The following is a 21,799-nucleotide window of genomic DNA, read 5'->3' on the forward strand; positions in this document are numbered from 1 at the left end:
AAGTGAAGCATTCTACAAGTAAGGAAAATTTCAACACCAAATATGAAAAAATTTTACTTTGGCTAAAAACTGGATTCAAAAAGGACAACAACCCGAAATAGTGTAAGTGTGTGTGTGTGAACTCACTCAAGTCAACCCAATGTATAATCCTCAAAGTTTTAAGTTATAAGGACTTATTTATGTACAAAAAGAAAGAAAAGAGATGGTAGTAGCTTCACACATCCTCTAAGGTAGCCCTTTCAGAAGCGACCACTAAGGTGGCTTTCACACTTTCGAGGTGGTAGCTCTTTCTACTAGGGTAGTAGCTTTTACTCAGCCCATGAGATAGCTCTTTCTCTCATTAGGGCATAACTATTATCCGACTTATGAGAGTAGCTTCATACTTTATAGGCGGTAGCTCTTTCCATCCCCAATGCGCAAACAAAACAATCATATATAGTCTTTTTTTTTCATTCAAACATTTTTTTTTGAAGACACTGACAACAAAGAGCAACTAAACTAGTCCCTTAAACATCAAACTTGAGTTTTGATAATTGTTTGTATATTAAAAATATGAAGTATTTTTTTCTTACAATGAGCATTACTTTTATCAGATTTTATCGCTAATGCATGTGTTTTTGTGTTCTTTTGCGCATATAGGGTTGTGGAGCCAAATAGAGAAGAATGAAGCCAAAGTAGATTGCGAATGTATTATGTTGATGGAATCTTGAAGTGAACATACGAAAAGACACAAGTTGTGATCAAAGATACGTGAATGTGTTCCAAACTCCATGTGCTCAAGCAAACTCCAAGTTGCTAGCTTCACACATCCTCTAAGGTAGCCCTTTCAGAAGCGGCCACTAGGGCGGCTTTCACACTTTCGAGCTGGTAGCTCTTTCTACCGGGGTAGTAGCTTTCACTCATCCAATGAGATAGCTCTTTCTCTCATTAGGGTATAACTAGTATCCGACTTATGAGAGTAGCTTCATACTTCATAGGTGGTAGCTCTTTCCACCCCAACAAACAAACAAACATAACTATATTTTTCTTTTTTTTTCTCCTTCAACCTTTTTCTTCAAAGAAACTAAAGCAAGGAACAAACCTTTTTTTCCTTTAAACCTTAAACATCGAATTTGAGTTTCTACAAGGTTTAATGAGCGAGTAGTGCAACAAGTATCAATCAGGCAAAAATTCCTAAAAATCCAAGTAAAACTAGAGCATGAAAAAATTCAATGTTAGAGATTCTCCTAAACTTAAGAATACAACCATTGCAACTAAGGTGAACTGCATTAGCTACATGAGCATATACAATAAAAGCATACGTATAGAACACGTGTAATGTGAACTCCCTCCACACTTAAGATGCACATTGCCCTCAATGTACGCATGCAAGCACAATAAAAAGTATAACAATCAAAAATATATGTGAAGGTGGGCAATTGAAACTATACTCCCCTGAACCCCAAATGGTATGTTTGATGGAGCTATGTTCCTTGAGAGTTGAGTCCCAATAGTTTGTGGAGCACACATGGCCATGTGAAAATCACAATGACCATGTCTATGACTATTCCTCAATTTCCATACTCACAAGACCATCTACACGCATACACAAGGAGGTTCAGTGAAGCTCAGTCAAAAGCAAAAATAAAACTCGAGTATATTAAATAAAGCAATGAAATACAACTTGAGACAATGAAAATAAAAGATAAACTGAGAAGGAGGATCCTTTCTGAGAATTACAAGTCCAAGACACAATACTGAAATGAAATAAGAAAAATAAGAATGAAGAAAAGTAAAGATGCCTCAAGTGTCGGTGTCTGGTCCTATCTCTGCTGCTACTAGTGGCGATGAAGATGATGCTTATGGATCTGTAGGCACTATTGGAAGTGGTGATGGTGGTGCCAGGGATGACTGAGGGGTGTGGGGACTCATCACAAATGGTCTCGCTCGAGTAACTGCTGTAGTGTATCGAGTCGCGCCATCACCTCAACATGGTTTGGAGCCTGTATTTGTGTGAACCTCAGCGAGGTCACTCTGTAGCACCCCAATAGCACTCTTGAGCCTCTCAAAATGACATGCGCTCGAGATAGAGAGAAAATGTGCACCAGAGGTAGCTCCTATGCTGTGGGAGGTGCCTATGTCGCCATCTGCTACTCCTGTGGCTCGGGAACAGGCTATGACCCCTCTATAACGTCACCTCCTCCCTCGGCTATCTCTAGAGCAGGTATAATCAGTATATACACTCCCAGTCGATACCTGCGCATCATCCCCATCAGTCCCATCATCTCTATACCTAGGGGAGTTGGTATGAATATCTTCTAGGCCCCTCTGATGGCGTCCAGTAGACCTATCCCAATGATGAGCTCGATGATGAAGGGACCAGAGAAAAGGATGCTGATCCTAGCAACTGTCCCTTATACCATAAGTACTCTGCCAGGATGTGTCCAAGGTGGATCGGTGTACTATATACCATAGAATACAAGTATAACAGCTCCTATCGGTGTAGTACACTGGTGTTGTCGCTATGACCATTCACTGATCTGATTAGAACAGTGTTAATGTATCTGTAACTTGGTCGAGAGAGACATGTGGCCTTCGATACCCCGAGCTCAAACTGTCGCTGTCCGTACGGTGCTCTGTATGCGCGCTGCGGCGTCAAACAGTCGGGGTAGTCTATAGGCAACTGCTTATAATCCTTTGTACTGATGAACGCCTCATCATAGAGACCCAAAAGAACTGAAAACTTGGTGACACTCATACTATGATACTATCCGAAGGCTCTGAACTGAATGGTGTCAATACTACCAAAGCTAGAATAAGAGTGGTCGAACTCAAATGAGGCCAGCACCTCTATTGTCAACATGTAACTAGCCGAATCTCTGATCAGTAATAAATGGCGCTAACTACCCATAGATAACAGCTCCTCGACCTCATCAGTCATGTCATCTGTCAATTGAATCCCTCGGAGTGCGCTAATGTTCAGAAAATGAGACTAGGCAAACTTCAGCTTCAAAAGCCTCTCAAAAAGAGCCTAGTGCTCAGGAATCACGAACTCCATGCGCTCGGGCTCTGGGAATCCTCCCTGGGTTGCTTCCCAGCTTGCTTCTTTGTCCTTGGCCATGTCTGCAAGAATTGAAAAGAAATCAAAAAATTCACTCAAAGAATCAATATTGCAGAAATCCACACTGTCGTGTCGAAATTCCATACGCTCGTGTGGATACATGGGGTGTGAAAACCACACTGCCACTACGCAAAAATCCACAAATACATAAAAAATTCGCTCAAAGCTCACATTAAAACTCACACCAATCATTTTAACACGCAAGCGAAACAACAATCACAAGTTTAATCGAATGAAATCAAGTACGGCAAAAGGAATAGAGAAAGAGGGCTTACTGATAAGATGAAGAAGTAAAGCTTTGAATATGGCCGGCAAACAACCCTAGATCACTATATATAGAGGGTGAGGAGTCGAGAGAATAAAGAAATGCATCGTTTCAGTGTTTAAGAGATAAACAATGAAGGGGCTCGAGCATATTGTAAATAAAAAGTCGTGCCTATTCACTATCTGCACATCCACAGGAGGGCTTCACAAGGGCAGTTACATGCCCCTGTGTGCTCTCAGGATAGCACACTTTGCCTCTTAACACACACACACGGGCATGTGGAAATTCCCTACTTTTGTGTCCCCGACCAACAGGGCACCCACATGCCCCTATGGCTTCTCTGTACACCCCAGAAATTTGGCTAAGTGTTCGACACGCTCTTGTGGAAATTCTACACGAGTGTGTGGATATTCACAGGGGTACTCACAAGGCATTCACATGCCCCTGTGTCTTCTCGAGATGGCAGAGAACTCTCTGTAGAAATTCACATGGGCTTGTGAAAATTACCCACGCCCGTGTGTATTTCAAAGGGTCATCCACAGGGCAGACACACGCACCTGTGTGCACTCGAGATAGCGCTCTGAACTCTGCAAAGAAACACACACCCGTGTGGAAATTATCCACGGATGTGTGACCGTCACAAGATCATTCACAGGGGCAGACACACGCCCCTATGTCCTCTCGGGATGAGCTCTGAATCGAGACACACGCTCGTGTGGAAATTACACATGGCCGTGTGTCTTCTATGGATGACTTAGAAAAATTTACAGACTCTGTAGAAAATTTCTGCACACTTATACAAATACAAAGTCTGCTTACCCCACGCAAAACTGACCAGAGAGTCAAGAAAAACACGCTCAAATGACCAAGAAACTTTGCCAATCACAATTAAGCACACAAAAACTTCAATGATCCACAAGAAAAACACAACAAAAACATGTAAAAATCAAGACACCAACACTCAAACTCTTATTCATGCAAATACTAAACTAAAATCCTAGAAAACTATAAAGACTTGGGTTGCCTCCCAAGAAACGCTATTTTAATGTCACTAAGCTTGGCGTATCTCTTCTTATGTCACGGGGGCTCATAATTGAAGGTTTCCCTCTTACCCATAACGTAAAAACATGATGAACATAATCTTGTCAAGGTAGAGAGGGAGTGATCGAGCATGTTACCATATGAGGGTACGTCACCCTTATTTCGTTCATCCCCATTGACCTTGGGGCGTTTCATGTGATGTCTCCTTGCTCGCTTCATCTTCTGGACCATCTTCTTCATGATCTCCGGGGTAGGTTGCACCTTATCCTCTAGACCAAGCATCAAAACTTCTTCATTCTCCACCTCTTGGTCTAGCAACCCCTCATACGGGTTTGGACACATCCTTTTTTGCACATATTCATCTATTAGTTCATCGGTAGTGTTAAGAAAGTAGAGAGTATCGTCAAAGTCTAGAGAATGCCTCATGACTTTGGTGAGGCAGTATGTTAACTTTTCATCACCTACTTGTAAGGTCAACTCCCCATGGTCCATGTCAATAAGAGCCTTGGATGTGTGCAAGAACGGCCTCCCAAGTATAAAAGGGACATCAACATCCTCATCAACATCCAACACTACAAAGTCCACAGAAAATATGTACTTGTCAACTTTCACAAGTACGTCTTCGATGATGTCTCTCGGATGTCTCAACGTTCAGTCCGCCAATTGAAGTGTCATCTGAGTGGGCTTAGGCTCTCCTAGGCCTAGCTTTTGGGAGAATGTATAAGGCATGACTTTGATGCTAGCCACTGAGTCCGCCAATGCCTTCTCTTTACCTAAATTACCTATGTAGCATGGAATAATAATGCTTTCAGGGTCCTTTTTCTTGTTTAGTATATTCTTTTGCAACAATGTCGAACATGAAGCATCTAAAATCACAGATACACTATCCTCCAACTTCCTTCTATTGGTCAAGAGGTCCTTGAGAAACTTTGCATAGAAAGGCATTTGAGATAATGCCTCCACAAATGAGATGTTGATGTGCAACTGCATGAATAGACCCAAGAGCTTCTTGTATTACTCATCATTTTGGTCGTTTTTCAATCTCGAAGGATAAGGGATCTTGGCTTGTAGGGTGGGGGTACCACCTTCTTCTCTTTGTTGTATCTCTCAACCTCCACTACCTCGGGTGCTTCAACATTGGTCTTCTTACTTGGAAGCCTAACCTCAATCTCACGATCACTTCTCAAAGTGATCACCTTCACATGTTCTCTCGGATTAGTTTTGGTGTTACTAGGCAAGTATCCTTGAGGTCTCTCCGATAACGACATCGCAATTTGCCCCACTTAATTCTCTAAATTATGCGATAACTCGGTGTGATTGTGAAGTGTAGCTTCGATCCACTGAAACCTTGTCTCCGATGATTCGATGAACTTGGTCAAAGCTTTCTCTAGATCGGTCATCTAGGTCTATAAACCTAAAACTCGATTTTCCATGTTCGGGCTTATTGTTGTTGTTGTTGGAAACCCGGTAGTGCCATGGCCTTTTGTTGCCCTTGATTACCCCATGAAAAATTCGGGGGCTCCTCCAACCAGTATTGTAGGTGTTCCTATATAGATTGCCTTGGCTTCTCATTGCATTACCCACAAAATCCACTTGTTCTACCAAGGATGTACCACCAATAGAAATCGGACAATCGGATGAAGCATGTCCTCCCCCACACCCTATGCAACTTGTTAGGGCCGCCACTCTAGAAGAAGTTAGAGTATCTAACTTCTTACTCAATGACACAACCTTGGCCGCCAATGAAGTAACTGCATCAATCTCATGAAGTAAAGCTACCTTTTTTCTGTCTCTTGTGTTCCACTGGTAGTTGTTCATGGCCATTTCTTCAATGAGATGTCGGGCTTCTTTGGGGGTCTTGCTTCCTTAGATACCTCCTGTTGCAGCATCAAGTAACTTCCTTGTGCTTGGGTTCAAACCATTGTAAAGAGTCTGAATGATTAACCACTTGGGGAAGCCATGTTGAGGACATTTTTGCAGGAGCTCCTTGGTAAGTGCTTGTGCGATATGAATACGAAGCATTCTTTCCTTATGTTAAGCATTACCTTTCTCGGGTTTTTACACTAATATGTGTGTTTCTATGTTACTTTTATGCAGGTAGGGTTGCGAGGCTGATTATGAAGGAAAGAAGCCAATGTGGATCATAATGCACCGATTTTGGAGGGAATCTTGCTAAGGTTTAAACGCGAAGACATAGGTCGGGTGTGAGATGCTAGAGTGTGTGCCAACCTCCTCGTATTTGAGTGAGCACAACTATTTGGAGGGGCGCAAGGGCAGTCATACTCAAGCATTCTGATTTATGCATATAGAACAAGATCTCCACCAACTTTTCCATCATTGAAGAAGCAAAGAGATCCAAGACGTAAACGTGTGTCCGTTTGCGTTACCTCGATGAAAGTATGGATTCAGGAAGTATTTCAGGCCGGATACTGTAGCAGAGAACTGTAGTAATACTGTAGCAAAGTACTGTAGAAGCATTGTTCACAGCCGGCCGAGAAAACTGTAGAACAGATAATCCACAGTGGCGTCCACAGGAGCATGTGGATCCCCGATTCCAGCCCTATTTAAAGTCTATTCAGCCCCGATTTCAGCATTCTTTTCTCCATCTTTTTCCCTACTTGAGAGAGGGCTTCGGTTAGGGTTTTGAGAGGTATTGGCTAGGGTTTTGGAGAGGTTCTACGGCTCCGACATCATCATCTCTTTGGAAGAAGGTTGGTAGGGGAGCTTCCATCGAGGCGTATCCTATACCGGACAAGGGGATCTTTGGACGATGAGTAGAGGACTTTCCACAAGACCATTGACATAACTATCGAGGGGGTTTTCTATGGATTCATTGGTTTTACATTCTATTTCTTTGATTGTAATTAGCTCAATGGAGAGCTAAACCCCTAGTGGGTACTTGGGTATTTGTGAACCCTAGGATGTATTCATTTCATTGAATCTCTTTATTATGCTTTCAATTAATTGATGTTTATTGTGAGTTCCAACCTTGATTTCTTGATTGTTTGAATACTCCAATAGAATGACACTAGGGTTGAGAGTTCTTGTTGGTAACCTTGTGAGTGAGTGACACACCACGAGTGTTAGACAAAGCTAGGTTGGAGAGAGTTGAGAGGGTGAGTCGAGAGGTACAGGAGCGTCCCCTTTCCCCTCTGATGTGTTGGATTCTACCTCCATTCCTCGAGTTCTTTGCCACCATAATAGAGTGAATGGTCTAAGGGATGACCTTCCGCTGGGGCTTAGTTGTGGGTGCAATGTTGTGAAGCATAGAAGTGATCTTAGTATCTAGGGCTTAATTGTAGTTAGGGACCTTCCACTTGGACCAAAGGGTCAGGTCTATAATTAGGAAGAGATTTATCACTTGGAATCCTTAGAGCTCATTGCAATTCTATGCGAGTGCGAGGTTGAGAGGTTATCCAATCTCTCCTCCGGGACATGTATAGAGTTAGGCATGGTTGACCTTAGATTTGGGACTATGTAATTAAGGATTTCCATGACTCAATATTGCATTAATTAGGAAGCATAATAGAGGGTTCTTGCACTTGAAACGATTGTCCTAGGTGGAGCAATATCCGGGTACCCAATCTTTATTGATTGCCTTACCTTCTCCTTTACTTGTGCTCTCTTAATTATTGGTTTTACTTTTGACAATTGAATCATTGTCACATATATCACTATTCACTTTTCACATAGTTAAGAAGCGAATTAAGTATTTTTATTCCCTGCTCCCTATGGATACGATACCCACTCATCCGGGATTATTACTTCGACAAACCCGTGCACTTGCGGGATATAAGCAAGGGGACCTTGTCACTCCTTGAACCTATCCCATGTCTCAAAAAGAGACTCCATTTCCGTTTGCATAAAGGAGGATATTTCATTCTTGAGCTTCATAGATTTTCCAGGAGGGAAATATCGGGCAAGAAAAGCTTCTACCATCTCCTCCCAAGTAGTGATCGATGCTCTAGGTAATGAATATAGCCACTTCTTTGCTCTCCCCTTCAAGAAAAATGGGAAAGCCCTCAATCTGATAGCATCATCCATAACTCCATTAATCTTATGCATGTCACACACTTCCAAGAAGTTCTCGATGTGGTTGTTCGGATCCTCATCGGCCAGACCATTAAACTATGCTGACTGCTGTATCATCTAGATGAATGCTATCTTTAGCTCTAAATTCTTAGCCATAATCAGTGGCTGCACAATACCAGACTGTGTGCGCAGAACTACAGGTCTGGCATAATCTGAGAATGTCCTCTACTGCACAATCTGTTCTGCCATATTATCTGACCATTTACCTTATATTTCAGCTTGATTTGACTGTTCTTGCACAGGTTCTTTACCCCTTCTACAAAGTATTCGTTCAAGCTCAGGATCACCTTCATCCAATATTGAAGGGTTTCCTCGGGTCATAACCTGGAGCTGCAACCAAAGAAAAAAAAACAAATCAGAATGATGGACGAATAAGAAAATGTGAGATAGAATAAATGGTGAATAGCTAAAATAACAAAGTGCAAAGTGTTTCTTAAAACGCCTATTCCTAGCAACGGTGCTAAAAACTTGACACGCCCGTTTGCGTGTGAACACCAAGTGCACAGGTTTATCGAAGTAATAATACCCTGGTGAGTAGATAGTCATATCCACAGGAAATAGCGATCAGAAACACAAAGATTTTTATTTAATTAAAATGAAGATGAATCGATAGAGGTGTGAACAAAATCAATGCAAATAGAAACAAGTAAAAAAGAAGGAGGCCAGGTAAATGATAAGAGAGGCAATCGATAGAAAATGGGGCACTCGGACGTTGCTCACCCTAGGACTAGTGTTTCAAGTGCAAGACCAACCATTATGTCTCTCAACTGATGCTTAATGAGTCGTGAAAATCCTAAAACACACGGTCCCAAACCTAAGGTCAACTGTGCCTAACCCTATTATATGCCCCAGTAGAGAAAACGCTCAGTCTCGACGCCTCATACTATGCAAGTTTGCTTAAAGCTCTATGGACTCCAATTGATGAACCCTATTCCCTAATATAGATCTAACCCTTTGGTCCAGGCGAAAGACCCCTAGTCATAATTAAGCCCCAGCTACTAAGAATTACTTCAACGCTTCACTATATTACTTGCGGAACTAAGCCCCAGTGGAGTTTGGCTCTTAGCACTTCACTCTATTATGACCACAAAGAACTCTTGGAACGTGGAGGTAGGACAAATCACAGCTGAGGGAAAGAGGCACATTCTGCTACCTCTCGACTCACCATCTCGGTCCTTTCCAATCTTTTTTTGTCTAACCCTCATGGTGTGTCACTCACTCACAAGGATTACCAATGTAGACTCTCAACCCTAGTGTCACTCTAAGGGAAATTCCATTCAACAAGCATTCAATATTGGAACTTAATTAAATACATCAATTAAAGAAACATAATATAAAGGTGAAAGAATTAATATCATCCTAGGATTTACAAGTCCAAGTACCCACTAGGGGTTTAGCTCTCCATGGAGCAAGATACAATCAATAATGAAATCAAAAGTAAAAACATACAATCCATAAGTAAAACCCCCTTGGTATTTGTGTCAATGGTCTTGTGGAGTAGCCACGCCTTCTCCAAAGGTTCCGTCGTCAAGCCTAGGGTACACCTCGCCCAATCCATGCTAACGAAAGCTCCCCCAATAACTATCTTCTGAAGGAACGTGTTGTTGAAGGCCGTAGAACTACTCCAAAACCCTTACCAAAGCCTCTCCAAACCCTAGCCGTGAACACCTCCAAAGATGAGAAAAGATGGGCCAAAGCTAAAATATGGATTAAACCCCATCTTCCACCGCTCAAATCTCCAATAATCCGGCCATCCTACCTTATTCTACGAAAGAGTCTCCCCGATTTCAAAGAAACCTAGGGTATTTATAGAGTCGGGTTCCACCACGGCCTCACCGCGGGCATTGTGATGCTCGTGGTGAGTAAGTTGTTGCTTGGGCTCCAAGTCTTATCCTGGAGCTCTCTTTGACCATTGTGTGTCTTGATAATGGTCATAATGGTATTCACAATGTCCATTGTGAGGCTGTTGTTGCATCTTTGTTGCTTTTGGTGGTTCCATGCTTCCACAGCTTGATCACAGCAATGGTAAGTATAGACAACGGGTGTGGTAAGTTTCTATAACTCCCATTATGAGTCATGGTGCAGCCTTGATTCTGCAACTTGGTTCATTTTGCTTCAAAATACCGCCGAATTCACTTCTTTTTTCCTAAAACAGAAATAAAGGTTGTGGTCAACATAAGAATGAAATTTTGTGCTGATGAGGTGCTAAATAAGTAAAATTTCATGCTAAATGCAATGTAGATAATATAGAGAACATGGTCAGTTTAGCACTTATCACTGAATAAGTGATAAAGGAAACCTTGGTGAGGCCTAGCTCATAACTCCTACATCTACTCAGATGTTGCCACACTCCCTTAGCGATAATACTTGGAGGCATGTTAATTAGTAACTGCTCATATTGTGGGGTATTGGTGTAGTCGGTGTCTTATAACCCCATCAGCAAAGAAAACTTTGTGTACGTCTCTTCCGCTACACATCAAATAACTGAAATATTATGGCGCTAGCCCTGTTAAATTCCACCAATCCTCGGTCCACATCAAAGGTGTATAAGACCTCAAGGCTGGTGTCTTTATACACTTACTCTCAAAGGAAAATGGCTGACTGCATCTGCATATCTACATCATCTGTCGGACCTCCATCTTAGTCCCAACTGAATGAGGATAGGCCAATCCACCATACAAGACTAGCCATACCGCTTCGTCTTCAAGCGGGAAAACCCTATTTAAAGTGAATCTCTAAAAATGTAAGGGCTGAAGGGATCGGGGAAGTCGATGTCTCCTCCTCGGTCGTCAGACCTAAGATAGATACCTCGAGTCCCTTAATCTTGGCCTGCCCAGAACAGTCTTCTTTGCTCTAGTCATTCAGTAAGAAAATTGTGGAATCTAGCATATAAGAATATGAATCCTCATTGAAATAGGGAGGGCTTACGGTTTATTTACGGGTAGACATACATTCATAAGCCTTGCTGATACTTACCTTTGCGGCGAGTATTACGGCCATAAGCTTTGGGCTCAAGCAGTAAGGACCGCTCCTATACGTTTGAGCAAAACAATTTACAAATTTTGTAATAAACTTGACATTCAAACATTCCTAAACAATCAAGCAATCGAAACCATGCAATTAAATGATTAAAAACTGAATAATTCATAAGAAAAACTATACCTTTCAGCTAGAAGAAGAAATCAAAAAAATTGGCAGGCAAAAAATGGTAAAACTAAGTCCAATCCCGTCGAAAAGACTCAAGAACCAAAAAAGAGGGCAAAGGGAATGGAATAGGAGGAGAAAGGCTTGCCGGTGACCAAGATTCGGTAAATAACAAATAGAAATGAAGATCAAAGGTCATCAGTGGCGCTTAAAGCCTAGGTACTTACAGGCAGCTTATGGTCCTAAGTCACAACCGGAAGTCCCTCTTAATAAAAAATTATGGGGTGCTTACAGCCATAAGACCTGCCTGTAAGGGTACATCTCCTTTATAACGTAGGTTACAGCCGTGAAAGCATTTACACTACAACTAGTAAAATTCTCTAAATTGCTCTTACGGTCTGGCTTACAAGTATAATGTGGCCATAAGAAACCTAGGTTATATCCTATGGAGGTTACAGGTCATAAGGGTGTTAGGTCTACCCATAAAATGCTTTGGATGACCCATATGGCTCTACTTACGGGTGTAAGAACCCCGTAAGGTACCTTTGAATTAAGCTCTTCAACACTTATAGACCATAAATTCACTCATAAGTCTCTCTGAAACCCCATTGCAGGGTTGCTTACGGGCACAAGATACCCATAAAGCTCTTTGTCAAGGCATTACGGCTGGCTTACGGGCGTAAGTAGCCCGTAAGGAGTCCTCAAAATTTGAGCAGAGTTTTGCCTATTCTACAGCTAAGCTTAAATACAAGTATGAGCTACTAAGAACAAAATTGAGTGTCTAAGCAACAACCAACCATCCAAACCTTAAAAAAGATAGTACACGCCAAGCATTTTATTTCTAACTCAAACAAGAGCAACTAGTACAAGTAACAAGAAAACCAACGCAAAAATATGGAAAACGCTTGTGTTGCCTGACAATACCCTTTTGCGTGTGTACCGCAAGTGCATGGGTTTGTCAAAGTAGTAATACCCTGGTGAGTGGGTAGTCATATCCATAAGGAATAGTGATAAAAAACACAAGGATTGCTATTTAACTAAAGTGAAGATGGATCTATAGTGGTGTGAACAATATCAATATGGAAAGAAATAAAAAGAACAAGAAAGAGAGACGCTACAAAAACTGAGAGAAAATCGATAGAAAGTGGGGCACCCAGACATTGCTCCTCCTAGGACTATTGCTTCAAGTGCAAAACCAACTATTATGTCTCCTAACTGATGCTTAATGAGTCGTGGAAATCCTAAAATACACGGTCCCAAACCTAAGGTCAACCGTGACTAACCATACACTATGCCCGGTGGAGAAATCGCTCAGTCTCAACACCTCACACTATGCAAAGTTACTTAAAGCTCTAGGGACTCCAAGTGATAAACCCGATTCCCTAATGTAGATCTAACCCTTTGGTCCAGGTAAAAGACCCCTACTCATAATTAAGCCACAGATACTAAGGATTACTTCGACGCTTCACTCTATTGCTTGCGCAACTAAGCCCCAGCGGAGTTCGTCTCTTAGCACTTCATTCTACTGTGCCCGTAAAAAACTCTTGGAACGTGGAGGTAGGATAAATCACAGCTGAGGGAAAGAGGCGCATTCCGCTACCTCTCGATTCACCATCTCGACCCTCTCCAATCTTACTTTGTCTAACCCTCATGGTGTGTCACTCACTCACAAGGATTACCAATGTAGGCTCTCAACCCTAGTGTCACTCTAAGGGAAAACCCATTCAACAAGCATTCAAGATTAGAACTCAATTAAAGAAACATAATCGAAATGTCAAAGAAAGAATATCATCCTAGGGTTTACAAGTCCAAGTACCCACTAGGGGTTTAGCTCTCCATGGAGCAAGATACAATCAATAATGAAATCAAAAGTAAAAGCATGCAATCCATAAGTAAAACCCCCTTGGTATTCGTGTCAATGGTCTTGTGCAGTGGCCTTGTCTTCTTCAAAGGTTCCCTCGTCAAGCCTAGGGCACACCTCGCTGAATCGATGCCGACGAAAGCTCCCCCAATAACTCTCTTCCAAAGGAACACGGTGTTGAAGGCCATAGAACCATTCCAAAACCTTACTAAAGCTTCTCTAAATCCTAGCCGCGGGTGCCTCCAAAGATGGGGAAAAGATGAAGAAAGGATGGAAAGAATGCAACTGAAATCGGGCTAAAATCGAGACTTAAAAATGGCTAGAATCGGGTATCCACACGGGCATGTGGAATTTCCACACACCCGTGTGAATCTTCAGAAATTCAATTTTCAGTGGCCTGTGAACATTAACTGCTACAATAGATTGCTACAGAGATCTACTACATTATTGGGCCAAACTACTCACGAATCCACAATTTTCATCGAGGCAACATAAACGGGCACACGTCTATGCTGTAGATCGCATTGCATCTTCAAATAAAAGCACATTTGACGACAATCTTGCTAGCTTTGCACAAGTCAGAACACATGGGTGTGACTGCCTTTGTACCCCTCCAATTTGCATATTTCCTTGAACATAATGGAGGTTGTCACACACTCATGTCTTTGAGCACAACTTGTGTCTTCACATTTATTCACTCCAAGATTTCATCGACCAAGTGCACTGACAATCTACTTTGACTTCTTTCTTCTATATTTGTCTCCATAAATCTACATACACAAAAGAACACAGATACACATGTATTAGTGATAAAATTTGAGAAAATAAATGCTCATTGTAAGAAAAGAATACTTCGTATTACTAATACACAAGTAATTATCATTGCCTTTTAAGAAATACTTATTTTACATCATGAGCTTGACGTACCTAAAATACGCATGTTAAGGAGGTTCCAAATAGGAATACTCCTCATACGCAACGTGTGTGTCTCCAAAATAATGCCCAAGTGTGAAATTGGAGAAGATAGAAAACTTAACAATGATTTTGACCAATTCGGATGTTACCTCCTTGGGTAAAGGTTGCCTCTTGCCTTTCTTGGGGGAAGTGACTTCTCTCTAATACTTCTTGTGCATGATTTCCTCGACCGAATTTGTTTTAGATGAAGGGGGCATCTCTTCATATTAAGGATCATCCAATGACTCCTTGCAAGGCTCTTTGTGCACCATTTCCTGCACATATTCATCAACAATAGAGTCAGACATGTCCATGAAATAGCAAGTATCATTAAAAGTGAAAGAATATTTCATAGCATCAGATAAAGCAAAAACAACTTCCACATCCCCAATCCTAAGAGTCATTCTACTATTGCTCACATCAAATAGGGCTTCAAAGATGGCTAGAAAAGGCTGACCTAAAATGAGGGGTTCCTCAACATCCTCATCAACATCTAAAATCATAAAGTCAACCGGGAAGATGAATTTATCGACCTTAACCAAAACATCCTCTGTGATACCCCTAGGATACCCAATGGAACGATCTGCTAACTAAAGGGTTATCCTAGTGGGCTTAAGGTCTCTAAGTCCAAGTCTCCTAAACATGGTGTAAGGCATAATATTAATACCAGCTCCTAGATCGACTAAGTCTTTCTCATTCACCAAATCATCAATGTTGTAAGGAATAGTAAAACTACATCGATCTTTCTTCTTCCTCGGCAGTTGATTTTGCAAGAGTGCCCAGCTTGCTTCAATCAACAAAACCATGTAGATTTCCTTGAATTTTCGCTTGTTTGTCAATAAATCATTGAGGAACTTTGCATACTTAGCCATTTGATATAATGCCTCCATGAATGGTACATTGATGTGTAGTTGCTTCAACAAATCCAAAAATCTTTTGAAATGCTCATTTGTTCAGTCACTCTTCAACCTAGAAGGGTATGGAAGCCACGAAACATACTCCTTCACTCTTTTAAAAGCTCAGTTTCTGGTTCTTTCTCTTTCTCCATCATCTTTTCTCTACCCATCCCCACTTCTTTATGACTCCTAAGGGTGATAGCCTTGAGATGCTCAAGGGGGTTTGTCTCGGTATTACTCGGTAAGCTACCTTGTGGTCTCGCAGACAATAGTCTCATAATCTAACCAACTTGATTCTCCAAGTTTTGAAGAAAAACATGGTGGTTTCTCATCGTTGACTCTATGCTCTGGAATCGGCCATCGGACTACTGAAACTTGGTATCCGTGGTTTGTATGAACCAAACAGGTACCTCCTCATGCAAGGGCATCTGATCAAATTGTGGGTGAGGATGAAATCCAGGAAGGGGCTTTTACTACTGTCCTTGAGTTCCCCAAGAAAAATTTGGGTGATTCCTCCATCCTAGTGTACTAGTGTAGGAGTTCCTTTACTCTCAGAGGTCACTACCAACGATGTCAACTTACTCCGTGGGTCAGTGTACTGCTCCTATAATGGCGATCGAAGTATGTCCTCCCCCATATGTATCCCAAGCCATCACTGCAAGTGGTTTCTAGGTGGCTAAGTTGTCAATGTTTCTACTCAGAGCTTCCACTTGGATGGCTAATACTATGACCTTGATAGCCTCTATCATCCCAGTGGGCTTCCCAACTGACTTCCCCATTAATTCCAATAGTAGTTGGTTAAGGCAATTTCCTCAATCAATTGCTTGCTTGTCTCCGGTGTTTTACTACCTAGTGATCCACCTGCTGTTGAGTCAATAAGCTGCCTAGTGCTCTGGTTGAGGCCTTGATGTAATATTTACACTTCCATCCACTCTAGGTGATTATGTTGTGCACACTTCCACAAAACCCCCTTAAATCTCTTCCATACCTTACATAGCGATTCTGAGTCCAAAAATCCAAAAGAAGTAATCTCCTGACGTAGCTTGGTCGTCCTCCCTGATGAAAATAATGTGCCAAAAATGCCTCAACAAGTTGTTCCCACATCGTGATAGATGTACAAGGAAGGGTTTGGAGCCATTTCTTTGCTCTACCCTTCAAAGAGAAAGGGAACAGTAAAAGTTTGATAACATTATCGGAGACATTATTAATCTTCAGCATGTCACAAACTTTAAGGAGCCCTCTAATGTGGCTATTTAGGGTCCTCGTTTGCCAAACCATGAAACTATGCTAATTATTGGACCATTTGCATAAATGCTAGCTTTAGTTCAAAAATTGTTTATAACTACTACTTGGGCTGAACAATACTAGACTAAGAACTATTGGGGGTAGGATAAGCATAATCAAGCAAGGTTCTCGGTTGATCCATTTAATCTGTCATGGTGTTCACTATCTCGAGTCCAATAATCCAAAAAGAAGTAATCTCTCGACGTAGCTTGGTCGTCCTCCCTGATGAAAATAATGTGCCAAAAATGCCTCAACAAGTTGTTCCCACATCGTGATAGATGTACAAGGAAGGGTTTGGAGCCATTTCTTTGCTCTACCCTTCAAAAAGAAAAGGAACAGTAAAAGTTTGATAACATCATCGGAGACATTATTAATCTTCAGCATGTCACAAACTTTAAGGAGCCCTCTAATGTGGCTATTTAGGTCCTCGTTTGCCAAACCATGAAACTATGCTAATTATTGGACCATTTGCATAAATGCTAGCTTTAGTTCAAAATTGTTTATAACTACTACTGGGCGAACAATACTAGACTAAGAACTATTGGGGGTAGGACAAGCATAATCAAGCAAGGTTCTCGGTTGATCCATTTAATCTGTCATGGTGTTCAGCTATCTGAGTCCAATAATCCAAAAGAAGTAATCTCCTGACGTAGCTTGGTCATCCTCCTTGATGAAAATAATGTGCCAAAAATGCCTCAACAAGTTGTTCACACATCGTGATAGATGTAAAAGGAAGGGTTTGGAGCCATTTCTTTGCTCTACCCTTCAAAGAGAAAGGGAACAGTAAAAGTTTGATAGCATCATCGGAGACATTATTAATCTTCAGCATGTCACAAACTTTGAGGAGCCCTCTAATGTGGCTATTTAGGTCCTCGTTTGCCAAACCATGAAACTATGCTAATTGTTGGACCATTTGCACAAATGCTAGCTTTAGTTCAAAATTGTTTATAACTACTACTGGGCGAACAATACTAGACTAAGAACCATTGGGAGTAGGGCGAGCATAATCAAGTAAGGTTCTCGGTCGATCCATTTAATCTGTCATGGTGTTCAGCTACTCTCCTTCAACCCTAACTGCTAATGATCCTATCTCGAACAATAGAGCTATTCTCAATCTAGTTACAATCACTCTATCTATGCTCCTTTCACCTTCCACTAGTCAAGTTGATTTACCTTTGGGTAGCATACACTACAATCAAATAAAAGAAAAGAAATCAAATAGAACAAAGATAAATAACAGAATAAAGTATACGAAGTAAAATTAATGGCTTAACTAATGGAAACACAAATGTTCTTAATATCTTAAATCCTCCCTTGAAACTAAGCCAAAAACTTGATAGGGATACAAGTGTATGTGCCAATCATGTAATAAAGTGTGCATGAAAGCAAGATGTCAATCCACAGGGTGGATTGAGAATGCTAGTAGTAAACCTATTTTAAAAAATTAGTCTAAATAATCAAGTGTTGTGTGTGAACAAAAGAAAGTAAAAGCAAGAAGTATGAAATAAAACAAGAAGGAAAATCAGGGAAAGAAATGATGTCTGCCATAGCATCCCTCTAGGGTTTGATAAAGTGCAGGATAAAGGTTGTCTAAGTATGCAATCCTATTTGAACTGAGAGGTTCAATAAATCATACTAAACTCCTCAATAGAGGTTGAAGAGCAATTGAATCGATGCAAAGCTGAAACAGTCATCCACACAATCACATTAACACTCTATGAAACCTCACAGTGGGCTAGTGAGAATCTCTTAAGTAGGTAATCTCTCTTATGAGGTGAGATTACCCCTAATCCGAATACAGAGTAGAGATATGATTTATCCTAAAATCTACTCCACATGTTTGCAAAGTGCACAAAGATACTCATTAACTAACTCAGGAAAATTGAGGAAGACGAGGTCTCCAAAGTACCCTATTTCTTAGCTTACTCACAATTCCATCTAATTGTGGTATTTCTATGTTAAGTGGGAATTTCTTCCCGTCACAAAGCACGACAAGTATGATAACTAAGGCTTTCCCCATAATAGAGATCAAGCATTCAAACACGTAATTATATTCAAATAGAATGGATTGCAATGAAGAAAACAAGTAAATAACATGATTCCAACAACTAATGTCAAAACATAAACCCTAGAGTTCATTATGCCTAAACATCTAACAAATTAGCCCTCTATTAATGGAGGGAAATCATTCAAACAACAAGACATGATGAGAGACATTGAAAACATTGAAACACCCTTCTTAACTATTTTGGAGATGAATCACAGAAAAAAACAAAGAAAAGCTTCCATGAACGCCACCAAGATGAGCCTGATGACTCAAATCAACTCTCCGCTTGAATGTGGATCTAAATATCCTCCAAGATTAGCCCCTAGAGCCCTATTGATTTTTCTCCTTTCTCCCCTCGCTTTGTCTCCAAGAAAAGAATCAAAGAAATTCAAATAATGCCCTAAAAAATCCTCATCAGATCTATCTATACTTGGCTATTTACTAGCTGCTTAGGTGGGTAAGGGAATTTCTTACTCCAAGAAAAGAATCAAAGAAATTCAAATAATCTAAAGAAGATGAGTCATGACCCTTGCAGGAACATTTACGGCCGTAAGTGCTATCTATAAGGCCTTTTATATATGTTACGGTCTAGCGTATAGCCGTAAGCATTGGACCATAAGTTTTACTGTTTAGCACCTTATGACCACCCTTACCTGCATAATCTCTAGTTGTAAGCTCCTCTGAATGGTTCTTAGCGGCATCTGACACGTACCTTGCATATTTGCAAGTATACGGGTCATAGAAGTAGTAAAGTGTACCCAATAGGATCAGGTAGCCGAATCCACAAGGACTAGTATAGCTCTTGATACTTATTCATTTCCTAATATCTAGCTGACTCAAAGATTAGTTTGAATTAATTAATCCACCAAAGGAGAAAGAATATAGAATGAAGAAGAGATAAGGTTTGGGTTGAAGGGATAGCAGTTCAAAGGACAGTGCCCCAGATTTATCCCCTTGACAAATGTAATAGAGAATGAAGAAGAGATAAGGTTTGGGTTGAAGGGATAGCAGCTCAAAGGACAGTGCCCCAGATTTATCCCCTTGACAAATGTAATAATTAGGAAATGATTCAAGAGTTTCTTCTTCGACCATGGTGAACACCTACCGAGGGTTTGATAATGTACGTCGTTGGCCAAGGCTCAGAGTGGATTCAACCCCTTCCCTAATGTGTACGGTACCAAGATAAATAGAGATTCTCTCTAGACAATAAATCGATCTAAGGTTAAATGGCAACTTAAAATGCAATGATAACCAATGGGGGAAATAAAAATGAAATATCAACACTCACGCAGCTATCAACAAGTCCCTCAGTAGGCTAGCAACATACAAGCATCAAGGCAATCAACACATAGAAAGATAAGAAATATAAACAAAAAAGAGGCCACAAGGAAACTCAAGAATCAATAACACTAAAATCAAAGCATTAGAAGTCAAGGTTTATAATCCGGGGCACCGAAAGATGGTTAGCCTCACATAGTCTTACAAACAATCATAGGAAAGCAATAAGAGAAACATAAATCATCTATTAAACTTCATTCTTGCTTCACAATCACTTGGAGAAGGCTTGGCAATGGTTAACACCAATGATCCTCCTTTTCCATGTTTGTCTCTACTCCATATCTAGCCCTCAATGGTGTCAATGGCTGCCATAACCTGTGCCTCAAGAAAGAGAGAAGATGATTCTCTCGAAATCCAAATTTAGGGCTTAAATAACCTTTTCCCGATGTAAGCATGCCCGTGCTGATAGGCGTGCTAATGATCATGCTTGGCTCCAAATCGTGGGGATTGATTTTGATGCAAAACCAATAAATCACACAGGGGTAAGCATGCCCGTGCTTACTGCCTGTGCTTGCAGAGTATGCTCGTGCTAGGAGCATAGTGACCATGCTGATATTCTCGTGAGATTTCTAGTAAAATGCACGGGGGTAATCACGCCCATGCTTACGGACCGTGCTTCCTCCGCATGATAGTCCTAGGGGCATTGAAACTGTCCTTCTCATTTTTGTACAGACTCTAGTAAAACAGACAAGGGATGTGCTTTAGACCTTGCTTATCCTAAAACTTGTATTACAATGCTATTTTGCATCAGAATTGGTCTCTTTTCATTCATTTTGGTCTGAACCCTAATTATCTGCAACATATAGGAAACATATCTCAAGTAGCATCAGTTTATCATAAAACATGCTAAAAGGACAAGTAAAACACACAATAAGGTATATAAAATGCACTCATCAAATACCCCCACACTTAAACCTTTGCTCACAAGAAAAGAAGATGGGTACATGACCTTGAATCTCATAAAAGATAGGGAATTCAAAGACAAGAAGGGAACATTAAAAAATACTAAATAGTTCATATCTTGCAATTAAAAAGGAAAGTAAAGGCAATTCAAATTTGAGGTTATGGAAATAGCCAATTTTTGGATTGAAAGAAGAAAGGAATAGAAATCTTATTTAAAACAATCAATTATATTTGATGTAAAACATAAAAAAAAAAAATACTAAATAGTTAACATCTTGGATCTTTGACCCATAGAGCTTCCATTCGTGAATTTTAAATTCAAGAGGGATCCATTTTGACTTGAACAAGAAAATTTCCCTTTGAAAATTGAGGAAAAGTCATTAAATTAGAGCAAACACTCTTACAAGGTTTAATATAGCTAAATACTTCCTAAGAGAATTTGTGTTATGTTTCCCTTGTAAGTTCTCACAAAAATAAAGAATTTAAGATGACTTAGAAAATTTTTTACTTGAAGCACCTATATAATTTAGTTAGTTTCCAATAGTGTAGATTTGTAAACAGGTGAAAAAATAATCCAGTGACTGTGCACTATATTCAAAATCTTGCTTAGAAGATATTCAACACATAAAACACAAAGTCAAATTTAATTATGTTAAAAACTAACTAAAAATCATTTAACTTTTCAGTTGTTTTTGTATACTCTCAAATAGTGATCAATGCTGCCAATTTTGAATTATGGTCATGATCATAATAATAGAATTTAAACAAGTGAATTCAAACTATACACATTTGATTTATATCTAACTAATAGCTAATTTTTTTTTAACCCTTAGCGAGGTTGGAATTTGCCATTCTCATTCCTATCTAACTTGTC

At 40.4% G+C, this 21,799-nt stretch overlaps 1 protein-coding gene across 1 annotated transcript; it reads right to left on the minus strand.

The window, feature by feature from the left end:
• Positions 1-14,684: 14,684 nt before the first annotated feature.
• LOC120271577 lies at positions 14,685-15,347 on the minus strand. The gene is made up of 2 exons (XM_039278257.1): positions 15,125-15,347; positions 14,685-14,950 (listed from the first exon to the last, which is right to left on the minus strand). The coding sequence occupies exons 1-2, from the start codon at positions 15,345-15,347 to the stop codon at positions 14,685-14,687; spliced, it is 489 nt and encodes a 162-aa protein (XP_039134191.1).
• Positions 15,348-21,799: the final 6,452 nt, after the last annotated feature.

The sequence above is a fragment of the Dioscorea cayenensis genome, chromosome 11, assembly GCF_009730915.1.
Source record: "Dioscorea cayenensis subsp. rotundata cultivar TDr96_F1 chromosome 11, TDr96_F1_v2_PseudoChromosome.rev07_lg8_w22 25.fasta, whole genome shotgun sequence".
In the NCBI taxonomy this organism is placed as follows: domain Eukaryota; kingdom Viridiplantae; phylum Streptophyta; class Magnoliopsida; order Dioscoreales; family Dioscoreaceae; genus Dioscorea; species Dioscorea cayenensis.